The sequence below is a fragment of the Fimicolochytrium jonesii genome, assembly GCF_025526975.1.
Source record: "Fimicolochytrium jonesii strain JEL569 chromosome Unknown EV422scaffold_6, whole genome shotgun sequence".
NCBI lineage: Eukaryota > Fungi > Chytridiomycota > Chytridiomycetes > Spizellomycetales > Powellomycetaceae > Fimicolochytrium > Fimicolochytrium jonesii.
In genome coordinates this window covers 91,423-112,006 of record NW_026515673.1, presented here as the reverse complement: position 1 = coordinate 112,006, position 20,584 = coordinate 91,423, and the positions used below count along the sequence as shown (strand labels likewise).

At 53.2% G+C, this 20,584-nt stretch overlaps 5 protein-coding genes across 5 annotated transcripts; 3 read left to right on the top strand and 2 right to left on the bottom strand.

Annotated features, from left to right (window-relative positions):
* Positions 1–2,912: 2,912 nt before the first annotated feature.
* On the top strand, positions 2,913–5,844 carry EV422DRAFT_381980 (Alpha/Beta hydrolase protein). The gene is made up of 6 exons (XM_053066787.1): positions 2,913–3,491; positions 3,559–3,961; positions 4,035–4,089; positions 4,164–4,259; positions 4,324–4,565; positions 4,645–5,844. Exons 1-6 carry the CDS (start codon positions 3,190–3,192, stop codon positions 5,608–5,610), a joined length of 2,064 nt encoding a protein of 687 aa, XP_052927056.1. The 5' UTR covers positions 2,913–3,189; the 3' UTR covers positions 5,611–5,844.
* Positions 5,640–6,912, bottom strand: EV422DRAFT_522474 (cyclophilin-like domain-containing protein). Its single transcript, XM_053069824.1, has one exon. The coding sequence runs from the start codon at positions 6,823–6,825 to the stop codon at positions 6,091–6,093; it is 735 nt and encodes a 244-aa protein (XP_052927055.1). The 5' UTR covers positions 6,826–6,912; the 3' UTR covers positions 5,640–6,090.
* EV422DRAFT_522471 (uncharacterized protein) lies at positions 6,913–8,693 on the top strand. The gene is made up of 3 exons (XM_053069823.1): positions 6,913–7,794; positions 7,876–8,260; positions 8,323–8,693. Exons 1-3 carry the CDS (start codon positions 7,351–7,353, stop codon positions 8,586–8,588), a joined length of 1,095 nt encoding a protein of 364 aa, XP_052927054.1. The 5' UTR covers positions 6,913–7,350; the 3' UTR covers positions 8,589–8,693.
* A 3,646-nt stretch (positions 8,694–12,339) lies between these two features.
* Positions 12,340–15,932, bottom strand: EV422DRAFT_381858 (uncharacterized protein). Its single transcript, XM_053066785.1, has 15 exons — positions 15,456–15,932; positions 15,218–15,385; positions 14,809–15,162; positions 14,646–14,739; positions 14,389–14,580; positions 14,207–14,316; positions 14,054–14,148; positions 13,889–13,991; positions 13,722–13,810; positions 13,585–13,650; positions 13,423–13,514; positions 13,134–13,336; positions 12,936–13,047; positions 12,439–12,873; positions 12,340–12,369 (listed from the first exon to the last, which is right to left on the bottom strand). Exons 1-14 carry the CDS (start codon positions 15,834–15,836, stop codon positions 12,581–12,583), a joined length of 2,352 nt encoding a protein of 783 aa, XP_052927053.1. The 5' UTR covers positions 15,837–15,932; the 3' UTR covers positions 12,340–12,369; positions 12,439–12,580.
* Positions 15,933–15,990: 58 nt separating this feature from the next.
* Positions 15,991–18,755, top strand: EV422DRAFT_577247 (Alg9-like mannosyltransferase family-domain-containing protein). Its single transcript, XM_053073252.1, has 10 exons — positions 15,991–16,292; positions 16,403–16,484; positions 16,577–16,710; positions 16,806–16,969; positions 17,065–17,388; positions 17,479–17,665; positions 17,729–17,880; positions 17,956–18,214; positions 18,279–18,456; positions 18,539–18,755. The coding sequence occupies exons 1-10, from the start codon at positions 16,136–16,138 to the stop codon at positions 18,732–18,734; spliced, it is 1,833 nt and encodes a 610-aa protein (XP_052927052.1). The 5' UTR covers positions 15,991–16,135; the 3' UTR covers positions 18,735–18,755.
* Positions 18,756–20,584: the final 1,829 nt, after the last annotated feature.

The window sequence follows — 20,584 nt, the reverse complement described above, 5'->3', positions numbered from 1 at the left end:
GTCGGCGAAGAATGCCGGACGCCCGTTGAGCGTTTAATTCTGGAATGGGGTGGGAGTCGACGGTAATCTGCTCTTGTTGCGTATGGAAACTGGCCAGCGGGCTTGCCGCTCTCGGTTGCTTTTGTTGGCCCCTGCCTTGACGCCGCACCAGCACTAACTTCCACCTTAGGTCGGGGGCCTCCTTTCCCAGCAGGCATATCTGAGCAAGCGGGGTGGTGGCTTTTTTCCCAGCGTGGTAAAGCGCCTTCCTGATGAATGGGGGCTGCGGAGCGAGCGAGGGGCCACTGGGTGAAAACTTGCAAGCCATGTTCATTTACCACATTCGAGGGACGCGGACCACTCGCACTAAAGGCGCCTAATCAAAAAACCCGTCTGTGCGAACCGCATCTTCCCAAGTTGGCTCCGATTCTCACACGGTCGGCCATTGGACAATGGGCATCCCCGGTTTTCGCACAAAGCTCCTGTTCAACTCCTGTCTCATCCACCAATGCTCGCCATTGTTGTATCGTCTTTCAATGCACCTCCTTCCCCCGGTATTTCTGATGAAAATGAACAGTAACCGGCGGCCCGGACAATGGTCCGCGGAAAACTTGAGTTTCAGATCAACACCGGCTTTATCTCAGAATTAACGAACCAGATTTACGGCCCACCACGTGAGAACTCTAATTTTGTCGCCCGCCCCGCGGAAGGTTCTTCTTGTGTGATTGCCAAGATCTTTTTCAAATGTCTTGTGGTCGCTCCAACCAGCCAGATCTCCAGGAAGGAAAGCTGCCCAAAGCGTTTGACTGGTGCGTCGCTGTGCAATGATATGCATGCGCAGGGAAGGGAAGCGTGTGGCGATTTTAGATTGTCGCTCGGGCCGTGGGTCTCCGAGGCGGTTGGGAAGGATTGGTGCAGTTGCTGTTGGCGGCGGTGGCACGGAACACCTCGCCGCTCTCGAGGCTGGACGACACAGTGGGATTTTAGATGCCGGTCGGCCTTATGTTAAACTATCTTCATCCAACTTGGTGGCGCTGGCATTGTTGCCATTCGCGACGGATGACTGCGGTGTTATGACCTCCCGAACGCCCCCACACATCAATATCATGGTCACGACTACCGCATGCTGTTGTGCGCAAAGGTGGAGGCTTGACGATGGGCGGCGGCCATGCTCGAATGTGTACAGTAGAACGTACCAATCCATGCTTAGATGTGTACAGTAAACTGTACCAATCCGACATCAACAAGCTTAAAATACCATCGTACTAGTAACACCGATCAGATCATTGTTGCTGTAAATCGGTTGCACCCGCAGTGCAGCTATTATCGCATACCGTGGAAATAAGGATGCCAGCGATGCATGAGAACTGTTCTTCGGAGTTGAGCTGAAATAACCGATAGACCTCAGCAGCGTCCAATGCGCATGCAACCTTGCACTACTACCTACGCTATGCCGAGGCCCTATCTGTACACGCCTTTCGGGTATCCCCCGACCTCGGCTTTATAGGTTCATAGGTTTGCCCGTTTCTAGAATCTTTCTCCGCCCATGGCGAACCGTATTTAGCCAGAAGTTGTAACGACGGCCCAAGGGGTCCAAACCTATCCCGACGCTCAGGCCCAACAAGCCGCAGGTCGTATCCTGCTTTCAAGTGCCATTCCACTGAAGAAAGTAGTCGATCAAGGCCGTGGGTCAATGGAATGTAAGCTTCCCATGAATGTTTGCGGACCGTTTGAGGACCGCTAGACGGCACCCTCTTGCTGCATCAGAGAGAACACCTAAGACATGTGGATCAAGGAGCATGGGAAAGTGCCATTGCAGCCGATACAGGAATGGGAGAATCGCCATTTCGACAGGCGTCTCTCGTCAGACTGAAGACTGCGAGACATTGGGTGTCTCGGCATCCGTTCCAGACCTTTCCTAAAGCGATCAAGGCACAAAGCCATCATGATTCACTGGCGGCTGCGACGCATGACGATAGTACTTCGCCATCGACAAGAAGTCAATATACAGATACCACAGCTCGGGGTCAAACGCCGAAGTGCTCTCCAGAAAATGGCGTATGAGATTAGCTTGGTGTCTCACGACGACAGCATTTTGGAATTGCGTCCACGAATGAAGGACACCGTCCGCTGCTTCAGGTCTGCCTGCGGTTCCACCGGTGGCTGCAACTATGCGGCGGCAAAGGGTATCATCGAGCAGACACATGTCAGCAAGATTTGGAAGTCCTACCTTCAAGAAAGTGAAAATCGAAGACTTGGTGTCAAACTGTGGGTTGCACGGTTCAGAGAAGCTTTGGCACCATGACATATTGAACAGACCTGCATTGAGCTTCCGAGGGGCTTGCGAGGTTGGTGACGAAGCCAATCTGGACTTTTTGTGCTGCAGCAGATTCTGCAAGACAGCTTCGTTCTTCGCTATTGGAGGCGGGAGGTCGAACCGTAGGTTGTGTGGAGGAGCGTGCTCAGGAAGAGATCGCCATGATATCCGGCGGAATCGTACCCTGGATTTGTCGGGCGGACGGTCGCAAAGGTTTGACGACTCCATTCTCGCAAAGGCCACCGCGGTCATAAAGTGGGTGGTTTGGCGGGGAGGTCACGGCGCCTGGTGTTGAAGTGTTGGACAACGAGATCTGCGACATCGGGCGGAAGAGTATTGGTCTGGCTGAATCCTAATCGACTTGCGCAAACGTGACAGCTGCGACTCGACCGTTGCCTGAAGATGAATTTGAAGGAAGTTTCCAACGGTATAGGAAAAGAAAGGTGTCGGAGTTTGATGAGCGGCGGGTGACCCGTTGCCTTTTCTGCTGCGCAAGTTCGGTTTGCAGCGTCATCATGTCGCTCGCACCTTTCGGAGTCCGTTTGTGAGTGGGCAGCGACGCGTGGGCCCATCATCCCCCCATGTCAACTCAAAGAAAGCCCTGTTTCTTGTTTGGCTTTGGCGCGTAGTACGAATTAACACGCCCAGGCTCAGCAGCAAAACACAACGCACGTGAAGCACTCTTTCCTATACCCATTTTGCGTGGGAAAACCTGCGTCCTCCGTGAACGTGGCCCCTATGTAAAAGCAGCAGTAGACTTTACATACTAGCATAGCGTAGCGTACGCTTTTCCCCTCAGTACGTAGCGTCCATTGACCATCCTCGCTGTACTTGAGCATCTATTCTTACCACATAGTCTCCCTAAGTCACATAGCGGGAACGCGATTTCCAAAATGCTATCCTCCATCCCCGTCATCGGGCGCCTGCGCATCGCAGACTATCTCCGTCTGTGCATCGCCGTCTGCGTGCTGGTATTCGAGCCCATCCTCCGTTTCATCTTTGGCATCTTCTGGCCCTTGCGCTACATCGTCGACGGGATTCGCAAGGTCTTCCCATCGACACTGCTCACAGGCAAACCGCACGATGAGGGCGTGAACGGTGTGGATGGCGTCAATGGCGACGGACCCGAGGGGATACAGCAGGCGGAGAAGATTTTGGAGGGGTTTTCTTCGTCTGAGGAGTTTGTTAGATTCTGGTTTGTCTCTTTGCGGTTTTGACGCTTTATTCCCAGACGCCTTTCTCACCCTTTGCCTTCCCACTAGGGGCTTCCCATTCCAACACCACTACGTAACCACAAAAGATGGCTACATCCTCGCCCTCCACCGCATCCCCTACTCCCGCGCTGAGCACGAAACCAAGAAGAAGCAAAAAGCCGCTAACCGCCGCCTCGGCCTCCGCAGCACCGGGTCCCACCCGGAAGGCAACCGCCCCGTCGTTCTTCTCTGGCACGGCTTCCTTATGTGCTCCGAGGTGTGGATATGCACGCCGGATCCGAAGCTGTCGTTGGCGTTCACGTTGGCGGAGGCCGGGTATGATGTGTGGATGGGCAATACGAGGGGGAATAAGTATAGCTGCAAGCATCGGTATTTGAAACCGACTGAGGAGGCGTTTTGGGATTTTTCGATGGATCATTTGGCGTTGTATGACTTGCCGGATGCCGTTGATGTATGTTTGGGCGCTTTTTTCGGGTTGGACGTGAAGCGCATGCTCAGGAATCTCATTCACGTTATGATTCCAGTATATTTTGAAAGTCACTGGCGTTCCGTCTCTTTCATACGTCGGTTTCTCGCAGGGTATGTCGAGACACTGTTTGCCGGCGTAGCTCTGATTGAAACCGCATATTGAACTTGCTCACATGCTTTTGTAGGCAGCGGACAAGGCTTCTCGTCCTTGTCGATCAATCCAAGACTGAACAAACGCGTCAACCTTTTTGTGGCTCTGGCACCCGCTGCCAAACCAATGGGTGAGCACCTTCCTCCGTCTACTGTCCCTCTCGCGCCGTAAGTCTTACCGTCTTCATTATCCAGGGCTCGAAAACAAAACCCTCGGAACAATGTTGAAAATCTCGCCAGAAGTCGTGTTCCTCCTCTTCGGCCGCAAGTCGTTGCTCTCAGTGACGCCGTTCTGGCAGAGTATCTTATCCCCATTGAGCTTCGCCTGGACGATCGACATTGCGTGTAACTTCTTGTTCAGATGGAAGGCGGAGATGATTGACCATAAGAATGTGGTTTATCAGCATCTTTACTCTTACACTTCGGTGAAATGTGTGGTACGTGATGGACTCGCAAGTTTGCTTTGCGCGCGCTCTACAAGGGAACGCTTGCACTAAAGCGAAGCGCACCCTACAGGTCCACTGGTTCCAAATCATCCGCAATGGGCGCTTCCAAATGTACGACGAAAGCCCCACCATGCTGCCCAACTCGCAATCCGGCCACGTCGTGCCCAAATTCCCCACCGAACACATCCAGACCCCCATCGCGCTCTTTTACGGCGGGAAAGATACCCTAGCCGACATGACCTGGCTGTTGCAGGAGACGGCTACCCCCGTCTACTGCCTCAAAGTAGACGAATACGAGCACATCTGTTTCTTATGGGCTCGAGGTCTGGACAAGACAGTGTACCCCGCGATCCTCGGCCTCCTCCACGAATACGCCGAAACCTGGGGCGACCCCTCCTCAACCACCGTCAGCGTCGAACCCACAAAAGTCGCAACAGTGCCCTGGATCTCCGAAAACCAGATCCGATCCCTGTTGGAAATCGGACAGGGCCACATGGACGAAACGGGCCAGAAAATCGTCCTGGACGGCCGGATCTCCGCCCAACGCATGCTCGTCGCTGCGTCACGACCTGTGACGCGGATGGGCACGCTCCAGGACGGCCTCGGGCTGGACGCGACACCCTCCAACGTCGTCGAACAGGAAGAGGAGGCGCGAGCCATCCAAACAGCCCTGTTAATGGCCCTCAAAAACGATAAATCACAAACTAACCTCGCGCCTTTAGTCACCGACAGCGGCAAGGGAGGCGGCCGACACCCCGTCACCCGCCGCCGGACCTCGGCAGCCATAACCGTAAACACGGCATCAACGTCCATCCCGACCGCCCCGCCACCCAAACGTGCCATCTCGGGCCCGGCGGCCGTCCCCGTGGAGACGCCGTTGACGAGACCGTGGAGTGATGCATCGCCGGTTTTGAGCGAGTCGGAGGATGAGGATGGGGAGGAGGGGGAGGAGTATGATGGGCGGAGTGACGGGACTGTTACGCCCACTATTGGGAATGGGGGGAGTATGGATAGTTTTCGGAGGAGGAAGAGGTAGGGGGACGGGAGAGGAGGGGACTGCGGTGGAATGGGGGGAGATGGAGGCATGTCTTGGGCGGAGAGAGCATGTATTTTAGATTTCTGAATTCTGAATTCGGCCTCCTGAAGCGCATGTTCATGTGGGGAGGAACGCAGGTCGATCGTTATGGCCACTGCTTACATACTTAAAGCGCGTGAAGTTGACAGAAGGGTACACCGCATTCCCTGATGTACCCAGTATATTTTGCTCAGGAAACCAGGCTGGACAATAAAATACGATAACTACGCCGCTGGTACCCCTAGGACGCAGCCAAGCTGCGAATGATGCAACGCCCCCAATCCCTGCCGTACTCCTATCTGACCGTGGGAGCCCTCTATCGACCTACCAACTTAGCGAACTATGGCCCGACCGCACTCCCTGCGACGCCGTGTCGCTCATTGCAATCAGGGAGCCCGTCCACATTAGGCATTGGGTAGACTCAGATTGATGTATCCCCCTTCAAAGCTTCAACTCCCCACAATCGGAAATAATAATATCCAAATGCGGCTTATCCATCCTCCCCGTCTCCACGGCCTCGATTCTCTTCACGACATCCATCCCATCCACCACCTTGCCGAACACCACATGGCGGCCATCCAACCACTCCGTCCTAGCCGTCGTAATAAAAAACTGGCTCCCATTCGTATTCCGCCCCGAATTCGCCATACTCAGATACCCCGGGCCCTCATGCTTCAACAAGAAATTCTCGTCATCGAATTTCGGGCCGTAGATGCTGCGTCCGCCCCTCCCGTCGCCGCGGGTGAAATCGCCGCCCTGGATCATAAAGTCCTTGATGACCCGGTGGAATTTGGACGCTTTGTACCCGAACCCTCTTTCGCCCGTCGAGAGCGCGCGGAAGTTCTCGACGGTGATCGGGACCGCGTTGCCGTACAGGCCGATGGTGATCCGCCCGAGGGATTGGCCGCCTTGGGTGACCTCGAACCAGACGCGATGGGTGAAGGCGTGGATGTCGACGGGTTGGTCGGGGGTGGAGTCGGAGCGTTTCTGGGGGGAGTAGCCGGGCAGGTCTTGTTTGGCTTTGTGGACTATGGAGTCGCGGAGTTTGGAGGCTTTGGAGGTGGCGGTGTCGGAGGAGTCCGAGGAGGAGGAGGAGGAGGGGCCGAAGTTGTAGAAGACGAGGAGGGTGAGGAAGACTGCGCCGAGGATGAGGACTCGGTGAAGTTGCCGTGCCATTGTTACTGATCGATGTTGGCCTATAAAGGCTTTGCTCTTCGTTGTCCTGTCCTGTGATGGGGATGCTCTGGCAAATGTCAAAAGCCGGACGGACGTTGGAAGGTTGGAAAGTCGAGCCGCACCCGTTGCCGCAGCGTCAGCGGGATCGAAATAATATCACAGTGCACGTGTCCTGACGCTCGTTTTTATTTCTGTTGAGTCTCCAACACGTCATCGGCCTCGGTGTTTGTTGCCGACTTTGACAGCGTGTCATTCCACGGCAAAAACGCATTGTGCCATGAACACTAACCGCGGCTCGCTTCAAGGCGAAATCCCTGCCAACCTCCGTATTGTTTGTCTGGCGTTTGTTAACTTTACCAGAGCCTAAACCCAATGTTCCGGAAAAAGCTCCGGCATAGATGCTGTAGCTGCATCGGTCCATCCATGGGCAAAACTTGACCATAAAGAACCTTTATAAAAGCCTACTAGGCTACAGCGGTAACGCCGCAAATCATCACAATTTCGAACACTCTATATCCCTTAACCATGGCATCTTCAGACACACCTTCACCTTCCCTCGCTTTACAACAAGCATGCGGGACCGGGTTCATGGCAACCGGGCAGGCGGCCGACCCGGCAGCAGCGGGCGCACTGGTACAGCTGGGGTTTACAGAGTTCGGGGCCGCTGTTTCCAACTACACTCAAGTGCAGTTACTCTTCCAAGCGACGCCGATCATAGCCAGCGCGGCGATATCGGAAGCCTCGGGACCCATCCTCATCATCGGCGTCACTATCCCGTTTGTCATCCTCGGTCTGCTCTTGGCTGGCCTTCGCTTGCGGCGGATCGTGAATGTGCGAAGTGCCACGGTGTTCGTGGCTGAGGTCTGCCATGCGATATGGGTGGCTTCGCAGATCGCTGCCATTAGGATGGGGGGATTTGGGGATAAGACCGCTGACTATGTCGCTGTCGGATCGTTCATGGGAATGCTTGTAGGTTTTACGGTTTTTGGAGAACTCCCTGCCTATCTCAACTGTGAGTCGGATACTGATGAAATGCATCCACCACCCTAGATCCTGACGGCATACTCAGGCCTCCTCCGCGGCTCCCAAGTCATCATCAACGAAGAAAAGCGCAAGCGAGTCCGCCAAATAGGCGCCGCCGTCCTCTTCCTCTTCGGCATCGGATTCTTCTACGAAGGCTATTCCGAAGTTCACAACTCCACCAGCTCGCCCACGCGCTTCTCCAACCTCTTCTGCGGCCTGCCGTTCATCCCCATCGGCCTGTACATCGTGTGCGGGACGCTGGCGTTTTCGTGGAATTTGCCTAAGGAATCCCTGAACAATGTTAGTGGCGGCTTCTCGAGGCTGAAGACGATGAGGGTGATGAATGATGCGATGGGGGCGGCGGTTATTTTTTTTGCGACAACGGAGCTGGTTATCATGTTTCCGCTGCAACGTGAGTCTACCATGCATCCCTGGAAAACGTGCTTTTGTTGACCCCTTACTCTCCATCAATAGATTCAAACTACTTCAACCCAATGGCAACCCTAAACATGACAGGAATGCTCTTCGTCGAAAACCTCTTCGAAACCGTCTCCACCGTCCTGCAATCAGATCTCTTTAAAGGAGCACGCGCGTTCGCCTTCACATCCAGCGGGGCAAAGAACAACGTTAGTGTCCAGCGGATGGATACGGTTAGGTCGTCTGCTGTGGGGGGCCAGAGTAAAACCAATTTGGTGAAGGGGACGCCGAAGCAGACGCATGGGGCGGAGGATGGTGTGTGACGTTTTTTTTAGATGATTTTATGTATTCCTGAATTTTCCGTTTTGCACTCTTCTGTTGCAATATTATCACTGGCAAATTGTCATATTGGTAGAGCTATAGATGCCAGTAAACATGAGCAACGGAATGGACGAATAAGCGCGGTGGAGACGGAGTTGTGTCCGCAAGGTTCTGGTGAGGTGCCGTCACTGCACAATGCGCACAACCACTGGCCGCCAACAGCGGGAAACCAACGGGCCACGCTACAGGAGCCGAAGTACAAAGGTATCCTGCTAAGAGAGATGCCAACGTCGTCGGCGGTTCCATACCCATGGCTCCATAGGCCGATCCCCTCACTAACGAGGGGAAATGAAGAACGAGCTGAAGGACTTGCCATCCCATCGTCAGGTAGGTAGGGGAGGATATGGTAAGGGAGAAAACTCGGTCGGGGTGTGACCTGGGGTATGGCCATTGGACAGTGTGGGAGTCTGCTTACGTGAGACGCGCGTGCTTACGTTCGTGTTTTCCGACGCGAACTTGGCCATTTCATCGGCTACCATGGTTGGTGACGTGGCCGAGATGAGAATCAAAAAGACGGCGTAGCCACATGGATGTGTTGCACTTATGTGTTGGAATGGGACATGTGCGTAGGTCGGTGAAGCACGCTCAACAACTTCATGGAATTTGCATGCGGAGTTTGGTTGCAGAAGACTCGTGAACGCGTGCATGACGCGTCGAACAAGCGAGAGATGGGATCCGAACCTCTCATCAACTTTGTCCCATCATCAGATATAGAGGAGGTACTTGGGCACGTGTCGGCGTGCGAACTTGCCTGTGACAATCGATTATGGTCGGGTATGAATGTATGTATCTTTTATGTTGTTTCCTTGGACTCCGGAGCTAAAACAGAAATCCTGAAGAGGAGAGAAGGCGAGAGAATTGGCAAGAACGGTGCTCTTGAAGCTGACGGCGGCGGATAACGCTAGATGGGCTCGTGGAGTGTGCTCAATGCGGGGTGGGAAATTGGCAGTGCTTTTGTGAGACGCGCTTGCTTGAGTCGATGGCGACCTTTTTCGGGCCGGACCACGAGTTCCTTCTCCGGTTTCCTGACCGCTCCAGTGATCATCGTTGTCGTTACCGCGGGAGGCATGAACGGCATCTAGCGCCACCATCTCTAAAGATTTACCAACTACGCAACAGATTATGAAGAAAGATACGTAATACAGCGCTTCCTACTACCGAACCCACGCCAAGCTCTTTACTGACAAGAGTAAATGCCCATCGCGTCTAAGTCGAATTCCCCCTTCATCTCCTCACTGAAGTTTTTTCTAGCGAGCTCCTCCTCCGAGGAGTTGCGTGTCTTTCGCATAGTCCATGGCGCGCGTGGTGTAGTTCAGCTCTAGCCCGCTCTCGAGCCACCACTGCAAGACTCCGGGATTGGGGCTTAGTCCATTGCGCGGTTCATGTACGAACATTTGAGATGCAGTTCATCAAGCCAGATGTCCAAGAGGTCGACCCAGCCCTTCTCCGAAGCGCGGTCCATAGAGGCTGGCCAGCCTAGCAAGGGGAGCGTGCGATTGCGAACATGGAGGACTCGGAGAGAGACGGCGATTTGAAACGTTCGTTGGGAGGAAGGTATTCGAGGATCTGTTCGAGGACCTCGAGCATCCGACTCGGGGACTTCTGTAGTACGGCTGCCATGGCGGCCTGGGGCCTAGATGGAGTGCGAGATGTCAAACCTCTGGCTCTTACTTGCGGGCCGTTCTGTCGAAAACCTCACCTAATCGTAACCTTCAGGCCAAATAGGCGCGTGAGTCATCCCAGTGTGCTTACGTTGCGCGTGTTGTCGCCAAACGCGTGGCAAAGAGTGAGAGTGCGTGTAGTTGACGATGCCGTTGTTCCTCTTTTGTGCGGTAGTAGGAACAATGAGATCATATATATATTACAGCTAAGGGGAACAGAGAACGAAATCACGTTCGCCGCAAGAGCATTGTACATTGAATCGCTATCTACACCTCAGCTTAGCAAGCGCAGCCGCGAGTACAGAGCGTCAGTCCAGCATCACATCTCGCGCATCTTTTTCGCTTTCTTTGCCTTCGCAGCCAGCCTCTTCAGCCGCTGCTCCTCTCGCACCGCCGCCCTTGCACTCGCCTCGCCAACCGCATTCCCCATCTCATCATACCCCTCTAACCCCGCCCTCAACATCCTAATCCCCTCTCTCAACTTCTCATCCTCCTCCGTCTCAATGGCATCGCCCACCCACAACTCCACAAACTTCAGATACTGCTCGGTGGTGAGACCGAGCGGAATACGTGGGAGTCTGAACTCGAGGGTCGGGAGGATCGCGACGGGCTCGGAAAAGTCATTCCAGGTTGGGTTGTTGTAGGAGAGACGGGAGGAAGGGATCGCGGAGTAGAGAAGGGCGTAGTCGAGGGTTGAGGTGGGTTTTGGGGCGTTCTTGGACCGGCGTGGGGTGGTGAAATCAGCGGGTATGACGTCGAGGGCGCCGGAGCGGGAGAGTGGGATTGAGAGAGAGGTGATGAGGGTCATGACGTCCGGGAATTCGCTTGGTGCCGGTGCTGGCGCTGATGATGGAGGCGCGGAGGGTACTTCTAGCGTGCTTGTGTCATCAGTCTTCCTCATGGTTGATAGAGGGATACTCTCCCTTTCGCTCAGGAGACGGGCCAGAACACATGCCGTTTCCTACAAAAGGCGATTCAGCAGGAGACTCAGTATCATATTACTGTCACCCTCATTCTCATCGTTCGCGCCGCAACATGTCTATCTCACCTCAAAATGAGTGGAGTCCCCAATCCGTCTCCATTTTCCATCCGCACCCATGTGCGCAGACGATAGCGCAGAGTCGACGGCATGTATACCGCTCAGAGCGATCATGAGAGCGGAGGACACTGTTTCGTCGATAAACCTGTTGAATGCCAAACAATGTGGGGTCAGGAGGCGAGCTCATCACGAATGTTTTGTACGTGACTTACATCGCTTCAGCAAAAGACGTTGGATCGCCTGGCCGCGCGACGCGTGAGAATAGGCTTCCATGCCGGGTCTAATGAGTCGAGACTCGTGGTGAGGATCAAAACACGGCTTCCCATACAGGCCGAGTATAACGTACCCGGAAATCGTAGTCGAGGCTCGCAACAGCGGCCACTCCAGCCCATGATCGTTCTGGGAGCATCGAATGTCGTATTTGGGGGATGTACACGCACGTCCTCGTGTGAGATGTTTGTTCTTTTGTGCTTTGCTTGATGATTTTCTGATGATAGTAATGACAGCTGGTTCAGCATCATACTTCACTGCAACTTTCGCAACGCTCAGTTATCAGGTTTACCTTATCCGCCCAAGCAATCTGCTCAGCATACGTCAAACCCGGATTCTCAAACTTCACGGCGATGTACTCGAAGTTGTTGCTAGCCGCATTGTATTTACAGCGTGTGCAGAGTGTGAAGAACTGAATGCCGGCGTGCTGAGGTGTGTAGCCTGTCTTGATAGCTGTCGCGTAAAGCGTTTCCTGATGTCAAATAAGCCGAGTAAGTGATGAATTTCAATGGTATGTCCATGTATTCGTTAACATACCGAGCCTTGAAACATGGTCCCGAATTCGATGAGGTAGTACCCGAAAAGCTGGAGTTTCGTGTATGCGCATTTGGCTATTACGGCCGCTTGCCGGAGTAACGTTGAGGCTTGCGGGATCTGCGTGGGGAATACTGTCGCCTTTGCTGGGGGGCGGTAAAGCCCTGATGGCGAGGCTATGGTACTCTGAGCACCGTTGCGGGGTCTTGAGCTGGTATACTTCAGATAAATCAACGTCTGAGTCAACCCTCTGCCTCCCAGTCCAAAAAAATGGTCCCAGCAGCTTACATGGTCGCAGCTGCCCAGGACAGACACATCTCCATCAGGTTCAACTAGTACACACACTGAATGTCGTTGTTGAGCGCGCAGTCCCCAGCCGACGTCTATGTCGGCTCCAGCGGCCTGGATCGCGCCCGAGTCGCCTGTAGGGCTAGTAAGCACATCTTGCAGAACTGATTGGATGTTGTCTTTTGACTCTGTTCCCGTATGATCGAGATTGAAGTGAACAATGTGGGGAAGGAAAGGCGAAGTGACAGCCGCACGAACCTATATACATAACGGTGGGCATAGGCACCGGCGTGCGCTCCGGGTGATCCGGCCGCGCCGGAACAAGCTTGTGTCGGGGTATATCAACGTCGAGCCGCCATAATCGGATCTCCGGATGCTCTTTTACCAGATCTTGCAACGTAGACACCCATCTGTCACGCGAGGCATCTTGTAGAGCTGCCATCAAACGCTTACGTGAGCAGAGGAGCAGGCGGAGCAAGACTGGATGTGTCGCATACCGATTCCAGGAAGAGTGGGAGCACCGGCCACCTCCAAGAATTTCCTCAATTTGGAAGCTGTGCATGTTGCTGATGCGCTCGATGGAAGTGTCATCAATGGTATTTTAAGTTCCTAGATCGTCGTACAAAGCTTGGTCTCATAAGACTTCCCGAGAAGGATATCCGATTCTTCCCCTCGCATCAGACGGAGAGACTCACCGCACTGAGCTGTATCTCTGCGCTGCCGACCGCATCAGGTATCAGCACACATTCCCGATTGCTCGTCAGCTCCCTTAGAATCCGCATCACCGACGGCGACGCGAGAACCCAGGATGCAGGTGAACTAGGCCCTTTGAATATCGGGAGCGCTTCGGGGTATAGGTTGTGGAGGCGGACGGAGTTTGTTGCGCTGAAGGACATTTCTGAAACCGGGAGGACAACCATTTGGGGCAAACAGTTAGTGCTTTGGGTTGAGTTGATCTGAACATCATCACCAGCGCTCGCTTACGCATGTAGTGCTGTACTTGGTCCTTGACACTAGCATACGGAACCGGTGTGATCAGAACAAGTGTCGTCTCAGAGTCCTTCAAGTCCATGAGTCTGAAGAGTGGCACGCATCAGGATCACACGCATGTCCGATGCCTACAAAGCTCTCAGTCCTTGTGCAGACCTTCCTAGATCCGGAAACCGATATTCCGCCTCGCTCGCAATTCTCGGCGGTAAATGAATCATGATCCTGGTAGACATCGGACCTTGTCAGCCGTGAATGGGAGGCTAGATACAAGAGAGTAGTAGCCATCCGCATACCTTTTACTGTTCTTATAGTTTCGGTTCCACTCGCGCTTGAGCTTCAGCGTCAACTTCGTGCATACCTCGAGATGGGTGATGCGTTTTTCCTATTGGCCATGAGCCACATCAATGCGACTCGAGGATGAGAATGCAAGTCTGCGGTGTGAGACCCGATGCGACCTTACGTTGATTCGCCGTCGCATCTCCCACCCTGCTCTTCTAAGCCGCCAGTACCCCCACAAGACTTTGGCAGCTCGCACGCGGCGGATACGATAGGTATACGCATGTCTTCCTGGGTCGCAAGACTCATCAGTTCACAGCTGGATATCGCTTAAGCATTCCGATCGTACCTGAGTTTCATCATACGCCACCAGGATTGGATCAAAGTAGGTGCGGCGTCTGGATCGTGGAAGCGATGCTCCGGGAGTCGCAGAGCTTTGCGGATCTATCAGACGGTCGATGAGCACGACAGTAGTCTAAGCCAGGATAATGTACGGGCGCACCTTCTGGCCGTTCGCCAGACAGCCTAACAAATCGTCCCGAGTGATCGGCAACACGAGCGGCCGTTCTAACAGGCGGAAGACGGCTCGGCAGCTGACTTCCGCTGAACCGACTAAGCAGGAAAGTGGAGAGTAGCGCATCAGTCCCTGAACTGCCGCCGGATATAACGAGAAAAGCTACAGACTTCCATATTTCCTACAGAACGTCTCCATGCGATCTAGAATCAATCCCTTTGCTAGCATAGGCGCCTCTGTGCTATCCGCAAACCACTGGTAGGTCGGCGAGGTCTCGACGGTGACACCGTCGTAGATGAGAAATTCGGTTTTGTCAACGTTCTCCGGGGCCTCCGTTGTGACCGCCGTTTCTTTCAAGTTGCCTGCATGAGGGGGGTTGATATTTGAGCAAGAGTTCGATATATGTGACTGGATGAGCAAAATTCACCTAAGCTTTGCACCTTCGAATTCGTTGGCGTAGATGGACACGGGGTTGGAGAGGCTAGAGCAGCTACTGGCACATCGATAGTGATGAGAGGCGGCTATGCGTAAGGCCAGACGGATTAGAAATTTCTCTTCGACTTGACAGATAAATGATGACCAAGCGTTACCTTTCTAGCTTCCAGCTCAACATGCGTACTCTTCGGTACGTCGCTCTCCTTTGCCGACGGTTGAGACGCCCTCAAGCTGGTTACCAGTCCATCCAGCAAGCACCGACTGACGTCTGCCGTGTGCGGTATCCTCCCGCGATCCATCAGTGGAAACAGCCCTTCTTGATTAATCACATCCACGTTTACATCGAGTTTGGGTTGTATGCTCCTTCGCAGAGAGGGGATGTGGGTAGTGTGAAATGGCGCTACAGACACAGGCTTCGGCGTTATCGGGGTACCGGAGGTCGTAAGCCTTCTCGGAGCTGCATCTGATTGCTGGTTGGTGACAGGATGCTGTCTTAACTGCTTCGCTACCTAGGAGACGTTCAGAAAGCTATCAAACCGGGAGCGGTTGAGGGGATCTACTTACGGCTTTCGCTGATTTTGGTCGTGCACGGTTCTCCTCTGAGGGACTCAACCTCCATGTACCAGGTCGCTTGCTTTCGAATTTCACCTCATTCTCCGATGTTGCTTGTTGCTCTGCTGCTCTTGGGAGCATGCGAGGCATGAGGACATCCTGAACCTGAGCGTCCTTCTCCTGCAGAGAGTGCTTTCGATATCAAAACCATGGAATCGAACATCGGGTATGGACCAATTCGGAACCCAACCTGAGCGAGAGCCGAATCCCTCTCTTGAAGTCTACTCCAAGCAATCTGCTCATCCTCCTCCAGCTCCAGATGTGAGAAATCCTCCAACGCAGCGCTATCCCATTTCTGCCGAGCACTAGCAGCCCGAGACGTCCACGGACTGAACACACTGTCCCTCCTCGTCCGATCTGTCCGAGCGGAGTCTGAGCGGCTGAACACAACATTCACAGAGCGGGCTGTGCGAGGTCGCACTGCCTCTGGCCTTGATCCCGGTGCGGAAAGAATCCGATGTGGTCGTGGTGTTCGGCTAGATAGCGGCCTTGTTGGAGCCGCGGATTTCGCTCTGTCACCGCCGTACTGCCGAATCGGCGACGGCGGAGTATAGAAAGGGGATGGCAGCATGATTATGTGATAGGCTCTTTACAAGCAGGTGCGGCCTCGCTGAAGATCAAATATTAGTATTGTATGTCCGACGCACAATCTCGGACGTACTGCATGTACATTTGCGGGCTGTGAATATCGACGTCCGAGACTCCGATCCTGCTGTCACGCGTTCACGGTGATGATATGGAACACTTGCATGCAACTCAGAAGTGAGCCGCCCATTCGGCCACCCTTCTCAAAAAGAAGCTGCCAGCAGCAGCTCCATCTCGCTGCAGTGCACTTGGTTTGCTGTCTTCCTCGAGCAGATTGGCTGAAAGATGCAGCCAACAACGAGCGCCTCGGGGTCAGGCCCTGCATCGGGCTCTTTCGCCATTGCTTACAGCTTCTCATTGGTATGGCGCCTGGCATGGGCACTCTTGTGCACAGGGTACATCCACCCCGATGAGCACTTTCAGAGCACCGAGATAATGGCTGGTACGTGTGAATGTCTCGACTCTCTTTTGGTGCCTGCCACTGCACTACTCTGTCTTGTTCATCCCGCGATGTCCCTTGAGCTCAGTTGCCCTTCCCCCGGTGGCTCATAGGCTCGGTGTTCAAATTTGTCACTGACCCACCGTGGGAGTGGCGACTTACTCCTCCCGGGCCGGCCCGGAGTGTGCTGGGGCCGTAAGTTTTCATTCAGGGCTGACTATGCGATAGGGCTGCAACTTGCGTTACGATAGGTCGGTAAGCTTAACTAGTGCTATGGCTCTGTGCAGATTTCTGTCCGTCGGCATCCCGTTCAACGTCTTGAAATACGTGTCACGGCTTATCGGCATGGGACGGAGGGATATCGGCTTATGGGCATTTTATGCACCTCGCCTTACGAGCTTCTTGGTGTCGTTGCTTCTTGGTGCGTTCTACTTGTATGCTCCTACCGAAGCTCTTGGAGAAACATTCGACGCAGAGCAAACTCATTCTGTTGAATTGCGGCGCATTGGGTTTCAGATTACGCAGTGTTTAAAGTTTGCCGTGTTCAAAACGTCCCACACCGCACGGCCCTGATGCTACTATCAATCTCACATGTCACGTTTGTTTACATGATGCGACCCTTTTCAAATTCGTGGCTCGGCATCATTGTCGCCGTCATCTACATGCTAGTCTTTGCCAATGTGAGTCTGGCGGATTCGTCGCTCGCAAGGGTACAAACAGTATAGAAGGGCCATGGAGGGGAGAATGCTGAGTACGTGTCTCTGGCTTATCACAGAAGAACCCAGGATCACTTCCACGCTCAGCGTTCATCGGCGCTCTCGTTGCGTTGGGGCTATCCACTAGGGTCGAGGCACCAGCTGTTCTTGGCCCCTTCTGTCTGGCGCATCTAGCGCGCTTGATTCACCATCAGAAACCCTGGATGACCGTTGTCAACAACATTCTGGCGATCGCGGCCGGGTTCGCGGCCGTAGGCAATATCGTCATTTTGGCTGATTCGCTATACTACGGGACGATGTCGCTGATCCTGCGGGAAATCCCGTTGTCGTTACGAGATTTGTTTTCCATGCAGCTCTCTGAGGTGTTGGATTTGCGTATAAGGGTAGGTGCAGGAAACCAATGTTTCACGCGCACGGAAATGTTGGCCAAGAGCCGCAAAAGCTCACAGTCTCGATCGCGTTACATAACGTAGGGCCAGCCCACATTCACCATTGTCAATCTACTCCTTTACAATTTGGACAAGGAGAATCTAACTGTGCACGGAATACATCCACGATGGTTGCATGCGGCGGTGAACATGCCTATGTTATACGGGCCCCTAGTCGCCTGCATACCTATGGCTTTGCGGAAAACGGAGAGGTCAAAGCTTTGGATGTTAGGTAAGCCCGTTTGCTCAAGCCCGATGTCAGGGCTGGGGAGCTTTCATGACTCACGCTTGTCAGCTTCCTTTGGCAGCGTGGCGTCCGGGCTGGCTTTCCTGTCTGCCGCGCCTCATCAAGAGCCGCGATTTGTCGTACCCTTCCTCGTGCCTGTCGTCCTATTGGCAGCACCGCATGTGGCCAACTTGCGAGCGGGACTTGCTAAGTGGTTTTGGGTGAGGCCTGAAGTTTTACATACGTCTAGGCGTCCTCATAAACTCGAACTCAACGCAATATCCATATTGTTCCAGGCCGTATGGATCATCATCAACCTCGTCGAAGGCGCGTTCTTTGGTGGAATGCACCAAAGCGGCGTCGTTCCATCCTTGATACACCTGAGTCAGCATGAGATTGAGGTGGCGGGTCACTGCGTGGACTCGTCAACGACGCGAGGCATTGCCTGTGCCCCAAACAATGCTACCACAGCAACGTTGGAGAACTATGAGACCACAATCGCGTTTTATAAACTGTTCTCGCCACCGTGGCACTTGTTAGCGCTCCAAGCAGATTGTGAGTGCTTCTAACGTTTCCTTTACTTCAAAGAATTCACCTGACTGACGATTTCTTGACATAGCCATAAGCGCCAGAAACACGCGTGTGATTCAACTTGCGGGAGGACCTGTGAGTAAAGTCATTGCTCAAACTGATAACTTTGCCCTCCCAGTGGGCTGTCCGAAAGCCACGGCAGGTGGCGATCTCCGCACAAGGGATGGCGCACTCTTTGCCAAATCGCCCAATGGCGTTAATGAACGGTGTGTATCTGCATGAAAGGAACAGAGAGTTTTCGTCCTTCAATACTTTACTGACGCCTTTTTCATTTGTCTTCAACTGAAGATTGCTGCTGGTTGCGCCAACGTACATACATCCAGCAGTTGCGGATGCCTTGAAACCAAGCAACAGAACACTTTGTCCACTATGGTACACACAGGGCCTACCACATATACATTTCGATGATTTAGATAAACAGTTGGGCAACTGGAAGGGCGATGTGTGGCGCGTTGGTATTTGGCAGGTTGTGCTGTTAGAATAAATTGTCTTCAATGGATATGGTAGTTGAAACTTTGAAGTGCTGTTCGAAGTCTCGTGCGACGTGCTCTCTTGACGCGTTTGTCGCGTTTGTGTGCGTACGTAATTGATTACCCAGGCTAACAACACTGGGCCACATCAACGCCACATCTTTTCTTTGCTGCGCCACTTCCCTCATTTCTCGCGCACTACAAAAAGGCGCTTCCAACTTTTGATTTCCCTAGACATTCCCACACCACTCTCCGCAATCTCACAGCTAGCTGTTTCGGCTCAACACTCAGAATGGTAGGTCATTGTTGTTGTTTGTTTGCCGCCACCGGCTAGCCTGCCAGCTTGCGAGCGACGTCTTGATGATCCATGACAAGATCAATACAAACTAGAGTCTCCAAACCCAATAAGGGTAATGACGATAGTCGCGTCTCTGAACTTCCTGGCATCCTGGCAGAGCTCTCTCGGCTCTCATGTACCTTTGCCTGTGCTCCAATCTAACCCACTGTCTCCGTGCGCAGGCATCGTTTGGATCCATCAAGAGTGCTGTCCTCGAACGGTTTGGGCGAGGGATGTGAGAATAAGGTGCGTTTTGATATCAATGTCTGCCTTCCGTGGGTCAGCGAAGATGAGTTATCCTGGCAAACAACTACGCAAAATGGAATTACCGTCTGATGCATCCTGCTGTGAAAAAGGATTACTGAGCTCCCACGGAATGGTTTTGATTGCGTCTGACCATCTAGAATCATCTTATTTATCGATCTTCTTTTGCTCGATAGGCTTGCCTTATTACCCCCATCCCGCTTTCGACGTTCGTGTTCGTCGTTCTCTCAGTAGTGGTGAGTAAGAGCCTCCATCTCACACAACGCAACCGGAAGGAGCCGCGTGATGGCGTCGCCTAACTGACATTATGGCGACGCCTTTAGCACTGGGCACTGAAACATTATGTAGATTAGTGCATAGCTGATGGTTACCAATCCAGTTGTTATGTTCGACGATATGCCGGTTTGCGCATACTCATCATGTCTTCCCATCATCGGCAGATTCTCTATCGCTACACCCGTCGTTGGTTCCGTTATCAAGGCCTACTGAATGGTGAGTACCGGGCTCCTATGCCGGCGGACTCTTGGGTGAATTGATGAACTCTAGATGACGAGTCAGATTCGAGTTTCTCGATGCTGAAAAAAACTACTACTATACATTCATGCCAAAACTGATCACCGTCAATGTATTTGACTTCGTGGTAAACGTTTTCGAAAGCAAACACTTACCATTACTCCCTTATTTCGTTCTGCATCTCAGGTTCGATATTCCTCTGCATAAGGCAATCAAAGGGTAAAGCGCCGGTGTCCGTCTCTTCGTCGCATCTGCGTCAACATGCGCGAAAAGGGCCTTTCTTCCCGTCGGGCTTTGTTCACGTATATGACACGAAAGGCGCTACCTTGCCAAAGTGACAACGTTATGCGATGATGACAATACTTCACAAAACTATGAGACAAGCATATGTCCGACCAATTCTTGGGGATAGGTTTTGTTCTGATGCATATCGTTGTCGCTGGCTGGTCTTCAAGACTTGGGGGGTCTTATGAATTATGATGACGATGGCAATGAGACTCAGTCTGCACACACCATGAGAAAATGCCGGAAAAAAGAAAAGGAACGAGATGTCTCCATAAATGGGAAGTACAGTCGGTGGACAAAAAGCTGTGTGCACCCCATATGGATTTCAATGACCGTTTCACAAAGCGCACCGCGCGTTTTGGAGCCGCAAGCTTGAGTATTGAAGCCAGCGACGAAGCCGTGATGGCGAAATGCACGCCAACATCTTCACCACCTCAGCTATGGGGAAACCTCTCACACCACAAA